Source organism: Oratosquilla oratoria, chromosome 10 (genome assembly GCF_046742065.1).
Source record: "Oratosquilla oratoria isolate Oo_2021 chromosome 10, ASM4674206v1, whole genome shotgun sequence".
NCBI classification, from domain to species: Eukaryota; Metazoa; Arthropoda; class Malacostraca; order Stomatopoda; family Squillidae; genus Oratosquilla; species Oratosquilla oratoria.
Genome location: NC_134786.1, coordinates 57,912,810 through 57,924,184, shown reverse-complemented (window position 1 = coordinate 57,924,184; position 11,375 = coordinate 57,912,810). Strand labels below are relative to the sequence as shown.

The window sequence follows — 11,375 nt, the reverse complement described above, 5'->3', positions numbered from 1 at the left end:
TCATTTTGGGAAAAGAACTTTATGAAATTGGATTATTTGTATTTAAGTCGAATAAAGTGTTTATTTCATGTTTCATTTGTGTTTACATATTCAAAATACTTTAACTTCTCATATTTCTCAGTGCTACATTATTATTATACTTGAATTTTTTGTGCATACAATCAAAGAGTTCTTCCTGGGCATCACCAGACCACTGCACGCCACTGGACATGAGCTATTAATGAAAGCTGCACTGACTATAGATGAAAACGCAAGTACTATATATATATACTTTTAAGGTCCCTTCACCGAATTCCTCTCTTGACTTTAGACCCACTGCACTACCTGTCATTTGACAAGTGGCAAATGGCACTTAGACCTGACAAATGTCACCACATGAGATTCACCCGTACTAACCAACTTATCCAATTTACCTGTACACTACATAACACAAACCTAGACATAGTTTCACGCCACAAATTATTGGGACTCCACATTTCGGCAGACATGAGGTGGGCCATACATGTGAGCAGCGTGAGGACTAAGGCCGATAGAGCACTGGGATTCCCGCGCAGAAACCGCAGGAGATGCAACGCAGACTTCAAAATTCTTGCTTATAAAACACTCGTTCAGCCACACTTAGAGTATTGCGACACCGTCTGGGATCCACACTCTATCAGTGACATATACAAATTAGAGTCCACACAAAATAAAGCAGCAAGATGGATCAGACGTGATTACAGACACATTACATAAGTCACTAGGTTAAAACAAAAAGGCGAATACACAGACAACAAATGATATACAAAATCACAAACAATTTCAGTCAATCAAATCAGCCATTCTGAGTTTACTGCAGAACAAAGGCCTCTTTTATAGCATTCTATGATTCATACGACCGCGCCAACCTCTGCCACGTCACTCCTGCAAACTTATCAATCTCGTCTTTCCACCTTCTGTCTGGTCTCCCTCTTCCACGCTCCCTATCTCGCGGCGTCCACTCAGTAACACATTTGCTCCAAGATCTATATATACCAGGTCTAACCACTTCCGACCGAATTTCGAGGGTGTTGGCGCAGCGGGTCCGTGACGTCTACTGGCTGCGAAAAGTGGGGGTTCGCGCGTCCCATCGCTGTTAGTTGCAGCTGGCTCGTTGTTGTTGTTGTCGTTCCCTAGACTGTCTGTCCGAGCAGTCCTGTCTCCCCAAGGAATGCTACAGCCGAAACTGGGTTTTCCCACAAATCCTTTATAGAGTGTATGTTGTGTTGTTTGCGTGCAAGATTGTGTATAATGCAGTCTTCCATTATGTGTTGTATGGTATGGGGTGAAGTGTTACATCCTGGGCAGCTGTTCACAATGCAGTCATCCAGCCTCTTCTGGTAGCTTAGAAGTGCTGGGTGGTGGCCTCATCGCAGTCTGGCCAAGTGGACTCTGAGTTGGGGGCTAAACAGCAGCAACCACCCCTGGCCATCAGCTCTACGCAGGTGGCACCGATCCCCAAGAGGAGCTACGCCTGCCTTGGGGAGTACCACAATCCTTTTTCCCAACATGCAGCTGGCTCGTTGGTTCGATAGGTTGCAGCCTCCGCTCGCACCGCTCCACGCAATTAGTTATATTCTGGCAATTTAAATCTATATATACCGGTATATATAGATCTTGACAATATGGCTTATTGTGCTATTAAAGGTTGTGACTCAAACCAAAGAGGAAATAAGCCAAATGTTCATTTTCATCGTTTCCCTGCAAATAAGGTGTGTGAAAGATGGATTGAGATGTGTGAAAAGAAGAACACTATTAATGTTCAAAATGTACGACTCTGCAGTCTTCATTCTGGATCCCCTGATTATTAAAAGCAACTCATGTACGAGCTTCTCGATCTACCAGTGCCTAAGTGTCTCAAAGTCTTGAAGTATGATGCTCTTCCAACACGAAGGATACCAAAACTCGAAGGTAAGAAGATAATAATTACCACTACCTAGTGTATGGATAATGGTTGTATATAGACCAGAGAGAGAGAGAGGGAGAGGGGGGTTGAGAGGTTTGAGGGATTTGAAATACTGAGAGATGGTAACATGGAAATTGACCGTTATAGCATTTCGTCATATTCGGTGCTCTCGTAAGTGCCAAATAAATTTCAGTTCAACACTATTGTTATTATTATCATTATGTTAGCATGAGAGAGAGAGAGGACAGTATAAATCTTAGTTTGTGTGTGTGTGTGACAACTATAATCATTAACCCTTACAATGCTGGTCAAATGTACTACTTTAATGCCCACATCTTAGACTGTAATTTTGTGCTGGGCTCTAGTAATTATTTTCATAGCTTAAAAGGACAAAATTACCCTTGCATTTTCCCTTATTTCTCCCCTGTATCTCCTTGCAAACTGTATCTACAGAGCCAGGAAATTTAAGTAAGAATGACCATGGCAGATAGAGGGTTAACAATATACATATTTTTTACAGATGATCCTGACAATGCAACTGCTGTGTCCCACAACAAGGAGAACAAACCTAGCAGGCTGGAACTTCTCCCTGAAACTGAAGCAAGGCAGTCATTGCAAGCAATGCCAATTCAAGGTATGTCTTGTATTATTTGGTAAACTCATCATGTTAGTATTTATGATATATATTATATGTTAGTATTTATTATATACAATATGATATCATGTTAGTAATTATGATATACAATATGATTGCTAATACAGAGAGAGAGAGAGAGAGAGAGAGGTGGAGAGAGCCAGGAAAGTTAAGTAAGAATGACCGTGGCAGATAGAGGGTTAAAAATATATTTTTTACAGATGATCCTGACAATGCAACTGCTGTGTCACACAACAAGGAGAACGAACCTAGCAGGCTGGAACTTCTCCATGAAACTGAAGCAAGGCAGTCATTGCAAGCAATGCCAATTCAAGGTATGTCTTGTATATTTGGTAAACTCATCATGTTAGTATTTATGATATACATTATATGTTAGTATTTATGATATACATTATATGTTAGTATTTATTATATACAATATGATATCATGTTAGTAATTATGATATACAATATGATTACTAATACAGAGAGAGAGGTGGAGAGAGCCAGGAAGGTTAAGTAAGAATGACCATGGCAGATAGAGGGTTAACAATATATATATTTTTTACAGATGATCCTGACAATGCAACTGCTGTGTCCCACAACAAGGAGAACGAACCTAGCAGGCTGGAACTTCTCCCTGAAACTGAAGCAAGGCAGTCATAGCAAGCAATGCCAATTCAAGGTATGTCTTGTATTATTTGGTAAACTCATCATGTTAGTATTTATGATATATATTATATGTTAGTACATACATACATATACCAAGGCTTTTTCCCCCTTCCAAGGGAGGTAGCCAAAAAGGGAAAGGCATAAAAACACTCCCACCCATTTCATCCCCAAACACACTCCACACCCCTCCCACCCTTCCTCTCATCTGAGCACCTCCTGGATGACGGGTCATCCCTGCACCCTGCCCACCGCCCTGGGTCAGAAGCAGTGTCGCAAGACACAGTACATCCACAGCAAGGCCGCTTCATTTAATCGGCGACCCCCCCTCTCCGTCCCCCTTTGCATATAAGGAGAGGACGGGGAGAAATCCCTTCGGGCTGCGTCAAAATTTACTCACACATACTACCCCACCCCCCCGCCCATTCCTCCTCATGCAGTCACAACATCATCCATATACAACCATTCTCCACTCACCTCTGTCTTCCGTCCTCTCCTTCCTTCCTCAACAGACATTCCCCTCTTCCCCAAAGCCCCCTTCACCCCATCCATCCACCTCATCCTAGGACGTCCCCTCATGTTCACTCCCTCCACATCTGCCTTCCATACCTCTTTTACTAGTCTTTCTTCACTCATTCTTTCCATGTGTCCAAACCATCCTAATATTCTTTCATCAACCCTATCTCCCAAATCCTTTTTCACCCCTGTTCTCCTCCTCACCTCCTCATTTCTCACTCTATCTAGCCTAGTAACCCCCACCATACTTCTCAGACACCTCATCTCAAACACATTCAAACTCCTTCTCTCTTCTTCTCTTATGTTCCACGTTTCTGCCCCATACAGTGCTGTTTGCACAATCACTCCTTCATACAGTCTCCTCTTCGCATCCATTCCCAAATGTCTATTTCTCATTACACTCTTTAAACCACCAAGGCATTTACTCGCCTCTCTCAATCTACATTCTACCTCCACCTTCACTCCACCTTTTCCTGCTACACTTGCACCCAAGTATCTAAAACTATCCACTTCCTCCAGTCGCTCTCCCTTAATGTTCACTTCCAGTCTACTGCCACTTTCACCCCTTGTACATCTCATCACCTTACTTTTACCCACATTTATCTTTAGCTTTCTTCTATCACATACTCTCCCAAACTCTGCCACCAGCTTCCTCAATCCCTCCTCTGACCCTGCCACAAGCGCAGTGTCGTCCGCAAACAACAACTGGCTCACCTCCCACTTTTCTCTCCATTTTCTTTAACCATCTCCAATCCCTGACTCACTACCCTAGCATACACCTCTCGCACCACCCCATCCATGTATAAGTTGAACAGCCAGGGCGACATAACGCATCCTTGACGAAGTCCCACCTTTACTTCAAACCACTCACTCTCTCCATTTCCAATCCTAACACATGCTCTACTACTCACATAAAAACTCTTGACAGCTCCCAAAAGCTTTCCTCCTATCCCATAAATCTGCATAACCTCCCACAGTGCCTTTCTGTCTACCCTATCATAAGCCTTTTCCAGATCCATAAAGGCCCAAAAAACATCCTTCCCCTTTCCTATAGCTTTCTCACATATCTGTCTTACCACAAAGATCTGATCTACACAACCTCTACCCATCCTAAATCCACACTGTTCCTCACCAATTACTCCTTCTGTTCCTCTCCTAATCCTCTCAATTAAGATTCTCCCATAAGCCTTCCCTACTACACTTAACAGGCTAATCCCTCTGAAATTACTACATTCACACTTGTCCCCTTTTCCCTTGTAAAGAGGAACTATACAGGCACTACTCCAGTCCTCCGGTACTCTACCCTCTCTCCAGCAAACATTAAATAATCTCACCAACCAGTCCACCATCACTGAACCTCCCTTTTTCAGACATTCTGCATGACATCCATCCAGACCAGGTGCCTTACCTGCTTTCATCATCTTTACAACTGCCTTCACCTCATCCTTCCTTATTTCTCCTCCATTCTCCTCACTCATCACTCTCATTTTCTTCGTATTTCCCACTGCAGCTATCTTTCCTTCCCTATCCTCCTTCACATTCAGCAACTCCCTAAAATATTCTGCCCATCTTCCCCTCACTGCCATCTCTTCCATTATCAACTCTCCATCTGTACCTTTTACCTTTTCTTCCCTACTTGATTCGCCTCCTCTTCCTCTTAATTTCTTTCCAAAACATCTTTTTATTACTTTCAAAATTTTCTGACATACTCCTACCCCATTTCACATCTGCTCTCCTCTTTGCCTCCTTTACCTTTTGCTTTACTTCTCTTTTCTTTTCTTTGTACGTCTCATATGACTCCCCTGTCCTCTTTTGTAACCAATCTGTGAATGCTCGCTTCTTCTCTTCTACAACCTTCTTTGTTTCCTCATCCCACCATTCACTACCCTTTCTTCTATTTCCCCCTGTCCTTCTTGTTCCACACACCATCCTTGCACACTTTAAGACTCCCTCCTTGAACCATCCCCATTCCTCCTCCACACCCATCTCTGCTCTATCCTTTACTCCCTCCCACTCCTCCTTCAGCTTCTTTTCGTACTCCTTCTCCTTTTCCTTTTCATTCAAGGAGTTCACTCTAAGAACCTCCCTACCTTTTGTCCCTTTCCTCCTTCTCCATCTATCCTTCACTCTCAACTTACCTTCCACCAAAAAATGATCTGATATTCCCCCACCCTCTCCCCTTAGCACATGTACATCCTTAACTCTTCCTATCATAATCCTATTTACCACTACTAACTACTCATCATGTTAGTATTTATTATATACAATATGATATCATCTTAGTAATTATGATATACAATATGATTACTAATACAGAGAGAGAGAGAGAGAGGTGGAGAGAGCCAGGAAAGTTAAGTAAGAATGACCATGGCAGATAGAGGGTTAAAAATATATTTTTTACAGAAGATCCTGACAATGCAACTGCTGTGTCCCACAACAAGGAGAACGAACCTAGCAGGCTGGAACTTCTCCCTGAAACTGAAGCAAGGCAGTCATTGCAAGCAATGCCAATTCAAGGTATGTCTTGTATTATTTGGTAAACTCATCATGTTAGTATTTATGATGTACATTATATGTTAGTATTTATTATATACAATATGATATCATGTTAGTAATTATGATATACAATATGATTACTAATACAGAGAGAGAGAGAGGTGGAGAGAGCCAGGAAGGTTAAGTAAGAATGACCATGGCAGATAGAGGGTTAACAATATATATATTTTTTACAGATGATCCTGACAATATAACTGCTGTGTCCCACAACAAGGAGAACAAACCTAGCAGGCTGGAACTTCTCCCTGAAACTGAAGCAAGGCAGTCATCACAAGCAATGCCAATTCAAGGTATGTCTTGTGTTATTTGGTAAACTCATCATGTTAGTATTTATAATATACATTATATGTTAGTATTTATTATATACAATATGATATCATGTTAGTAATTATGGTATACAATATGATTAATAATACAGAGAGAGAGAGGTGGAGAGAGCCAGGAAGGTTAAGTAAGAATGACCATGGCAGATAGAGGGTTAACAATATATATATTTTTTACAGATGATCCTAACAATGCAACTGCTGTGTCCCACAACAAGGAGAACAAACCTAGCAGGCTGGAACTTCTCCCTGAAACTGAAGCAAGGCAGTCATTGCAAGCAATGCCAATTCAAGGTATGTCTTGTATTATTTGGTAAACTCATCATGTTAGTATTTATAATATACATTATATGTTAGTATTTATTATATACAATATGATATCATGTTAGTAATTATGATATACAATATGATTACTAATACAGAGAGAGAGAGGTGGAGAGTCAGGAAGGTTAAGTAAGAATGACCATGGCAGATAGAGGGTTAAAAATATATATATATATTTTACAGATGATCCTGACAATGCAACTGCTGTGTCGCACAACAAGGAGAAAGAACCTAGCAGGCTGGAACTTCTCCATGAAACTGAAGCAAGGCAGTCATTGCAAGCAGTGCCAATTCAAGGTATGTTTTGTATTATTTGGTAAACTCATCATGTTAGTATTTATAATATACAGTGGCCGCGAACAGTTTGGGTGCGTAATTAACGAGACACAAATGTAAACACTTGTGACATTTAAATAATCATTTAAAGACCTATAAATGGCTTATTACATACCTTATTCACCAAGCGATTTTCCTTTAAGCTTTATGACCTTCTCCAAACGTGCCGGGATGCATCTTGCCAGGTTTTGTACGTGTTGAGGAATAATATTATCCCAAATATCCTGTATTTCTGTTTTTAGCTTAGCTACAGTGGAGACATCACAATCTTGAAGCTGTTTTTTAATTATATGCCATACGTGCTCAATGGGATTTAGGTCTGGAGAATTTCCAGGCCATTTTTTGAAGTAATCAACACCACAGTCTTCTAACCATTGGGTAACAGACCGAGCTGTGTGAGCAGGAGCTCTGTCCTGCATAAACCAACTAGCATTGCACTTTTCAAAACTTTCAGGCAGGTTATCACACAATAACTCAAAATAAGTGTGCTGATTTACACTCTCATTTTGTGCAAGAAACACTAAATTGCCAACTCCACCAAATGCAAAGCATCCCCACACCATAACACTTGCAGCATGTTTCACCACTTTAGCTGTATAGCGAGGGTTATTAGGGTCAGACCCCCTGGGGCGCCTCACACACTTCGACCTGCAGCCCGACGACACCACAAACGTTGACTTATCATTCCACAATACTCGTTCCCAGTCTTCTAAGGACCAGTCCTTATATTTCTTGCAAAATGCTATGCGATCACGTATGTTTTTTGCACTTAGGAGGGGAAGAACTTTAGCACAGCAACTACGGTATTGTAAATCTTTGGCTAAATGATCAGAAATACATCTTACAGACACATCATGCAACAGTGCAGGGTTATTTTCTTTCAGTTTTCGAGCTGTGAGCATTGGATCTTTATCTAACTGCCTCCTAATAACCGTAGAAGTACGATTTGATATCTTCCTTGGCCGACCAGAGCGATGCTTTGGAGTAGGAATGATGTCACTTCCTCCGTCTCGAAATTTCTTGGTCCACTTTTGCACTTGACGCACTCCAATTCCCACACGAGTAGCAATATCTTTACACTTATAACCCTCCTTATAGATGGTTATGATTGTAACAACTGTGTCTCTTTCCAGCTCTTTACCACTTCCCATTACGGAGATATCAAGGCACAAAAACAGAGACCACCGCAAAAAAAAGACTACTCCCCGTGAGAGATGTTTAGAAACTGACTCCACGTGACATCGAGTGCGCCTAAACAGAGTTGCCAAGTAGTGCGTATTGTCTCGGCTAAATACGGGTACAAACGCTAGCATTGAAAAATAGCGAAAAGTTTGGGCGGAAAGTTGTATTTTTCGCATGTTTTGAGTTTAGCGGAAAGTTTGGCCGCCTATAATTTTGCGCCCAAACTTTTTGCGGCCACTGTACATTATATGTTAGTATTTATTATATACAATATGATATCATGTTAGTAATTATGATATACAATATGATTACTAAGACAGAGATGAAATACGTGTCACAATACAAATACAGGTAAACGTCAACTTACGATGGCCGCGACTTACGATTTTTCGACTTTACGATGACGACGACGACGACGATATGATATATTTAACCCCTTCCATACGGTGCCGCACACGTAGGCGTCATGAGGAGCAAGTGGATTCGCGAGGCTGCCATATCGGCGTCTTGATTATATTTATTGTAGTCGCCCCTGTGTTTTTACATTCTCTCAAATGTGCCCTGAATCCCATTCTCTGAGGTTTTCAAAATTTGCGGGTGAAAGAGAGAACGATCGATATAAGCGGTGACTATATTTTATGATGCGAGTATTATTACGACACGTCGTACGGCTGGCATTGGCTGCTGCCCGCGAGATTTAAGTCCGTACTGAAAATACATATTAGTGTTTGAATATGGTAAAAAGGATAAAAATAATTAAATAAACTACTGTACATGTTTAATAGGCTATATTCAGTATCTCTGGTGGTTAATATACAGGTAGGCTAGGTACAGTGACCACGGAACAGTGATACACAAATTGGGGATCGACTTACGATGAAATCGTCTTACGATGGATCTATCGAAACCTAATGCCATCGTAAGTCGACGTTTACCTGTACTATGAAATGTAGACATAGCTAGCAAGATGAGAGAGAGAGAGAGAGACTGTATATGGTCCCTAATGATTGTTAATTTGCAGACAACCCCTACAACACAGCTGCTGCCCAGCCAGTGTCATCTCAGGGCAAGGATCTCTTGGGAAAGTTATGTGACGTCATTGCTGTGCAACCAGAGTTAGAGGCTGTGAAGAAACAGAGGGATGCATTGCTAAAAGAAAAGGAAGAATGGAGTAAGGAAAGAATTGTGCTCAGAAGTGAAGTGACAAATGTTTATACTAAGGTTAAATATAACTTAAATAAGATTTTTCCCCATCTCAAGTAGAGCATATGTTAAATGGAACTTGTATTAGACGTTGGAGTGATGATGATACAGTATAAGTAAGTGCATTGCATTAAGAAATTTAAGCCCAAAAGCCTATAGGTATCTCAAAGAAGTGTGGCAGTTGCCTTTACCATCTGTAACAACACTAAATAGATTGGCATAAAAATTTAACAGAACCTGGGATTTTGAAGGCTGTGTTTCATTTACTAGAGCATGAGGCTAAGGACATGCGTGAAGAGGACAGACTATGTGTTTTGTCCATTGATGAGTGTAGTGTTGCATATGAGTGGGTATTTGACAAGAAAACAGATACATTAATAGATCCTAAGAATAGAGCCATGTGTGTCATGATTCGTGGCCTTGTGAAACAATGGAAGCAACTTGTCTATTATGATTTTGATTGCTGTCTAACCAAAGAAATTTTGTATATCATACTGAATATAGAAGTGGCTGGTTTCACTGTTTTAGCAATGGTCAGTGACCTTAGTCCAACAAACATAAGGTTATGGAAGGATTTAGGTATTTGTATGGACAACTCTTTTTGTAATCCAGATTCTCCTAATCGGAATGTCCATGTCTTTGCTGATGCACTTCATCTTGTCAAATTAATAAGAAAAAAATTTTTAGATTCTGGTTTCATCTTGGCAAATGGAAGCTGTGTTACCAGTGATTGTGTCAAGGAAATAGTATTTAAAAGTATCAGTGATTTGAAACCAGCTCATAAATTATCTGAAAGGCACATCACTGTACAGGGTATAAAAAGAATGAGCATCAAGCTTGCAACACAACTTTTATCTGAGATAACAGCAAAGACCATACAGTATTTCGGAGGTAAAGGGGTTCTGAAAAGTAAAGACTGGAAAGAGACAAGCAAATTTATTTCAATTGTAGATGCATGGTTTGATGTCATGAACTCTAGAGTTCTTTATGATAGGAAGCCCTCTAGGAATGCTTATGGTATTCAACTTGCTCATCAAGACAGTGTACTGGAGTAAATGATCACCATTGCAAAGAGTATCAAAATCACTGGAAAAAATCACCTTTATCAATTTCAGAGAGGTCTAGTTGTCTCATCTCAGTCTTTGCAGAACTTATATGAAATGGTCAAAGAAAAGTATGGTCTTACATACATACTGACATACAGGCTAAACCAAGATGGGCTGGAACATTTCTTTGGGTACATCAGGCAAATGGGTTCTACATATGATCATCCATCACCTCTTGCTTTTAAATATAGAATAAGAGCCCATCTTCTTGGCAAAGATAGCAAATTGATGGGGAGCAAGTACAACGTAACAACTGAAAATAATGTACCCATGATGAGTGATTCACTCACCAAAGACATGATAAGCAATTCTGATCAGGAGAATAGTGTGACTGATTCATTGCAAAATGAATTAAGCTTATCAGCAATGATATTAACTAACTTGCATATTGATGATCCATACATTTCTGGGGGAAAAAATCTAGATTTTCCTGATGATAGCATTCCATTTTTAAATTTGGGAAGTGAAATGAAAAAAGAAGGATTGCGCTATTTTGGTGGATACATTGCTTTCAAATTTCCACAATATGAATTTCTTGGATCACATGTAACATCACATAATAATTCATGGAATACTATAGCTAGTCGGAAGTCTGGTGGTTT

General features: G+C 40.4%; 1 protein-coding gene across 1 annotated transcript; it reads left to right on the top strand.

The window, feature by feature from the left end:
• The first annotated feature begins 2,786 nt into the window (after positions 1-2,786).
• LOC143029236 (uncharacterized) lies at positions 2,787-9,769 on the top strand. The gene is made up of 7 exons (XM_076191904.1): positions 2,787-2,893; positions 3,130-3,243; positions 6,147-6,260; positions 6,476-6,589; positions 6,803-6,916; positions 7,130-7,243; positions 9,486-9,769. Exons 2-7 carry the CDS (start codon positions 3,231-3,233, stop codon positions 9,725-9,727), a joined length of 711 nt encoding a protein of 236 aa, XP_076048019.1. The 5' UTR covers positions 2,787-2,893; positions 3,130-3,230; the 3' UTR covers positions 9,728-9,769.
• The last annotated feature ends 1,606 nt before the right edge of the window (positions 9,770-11,375 follow it).

Excerpts from the sequence above, each read along its gene's own strand:
- LOC143029236 (XM_076191904.1), top strand. Across the intron at positions 6,590-6,802 it reads ACAAGCAATGCCAATTCAAG|ATGATCCTAACAATGCAACT; the intron begins GTATGTCTTGTG and ends TATTTTTTACAG. Across the intron at positions 6,917-7,129 it reads GCAAGCAATGCCAATTCAAG|ATGATCCTGACAATGCAACT; the intron begins GTATGTCTTGTA and ends TATATTTTACAG.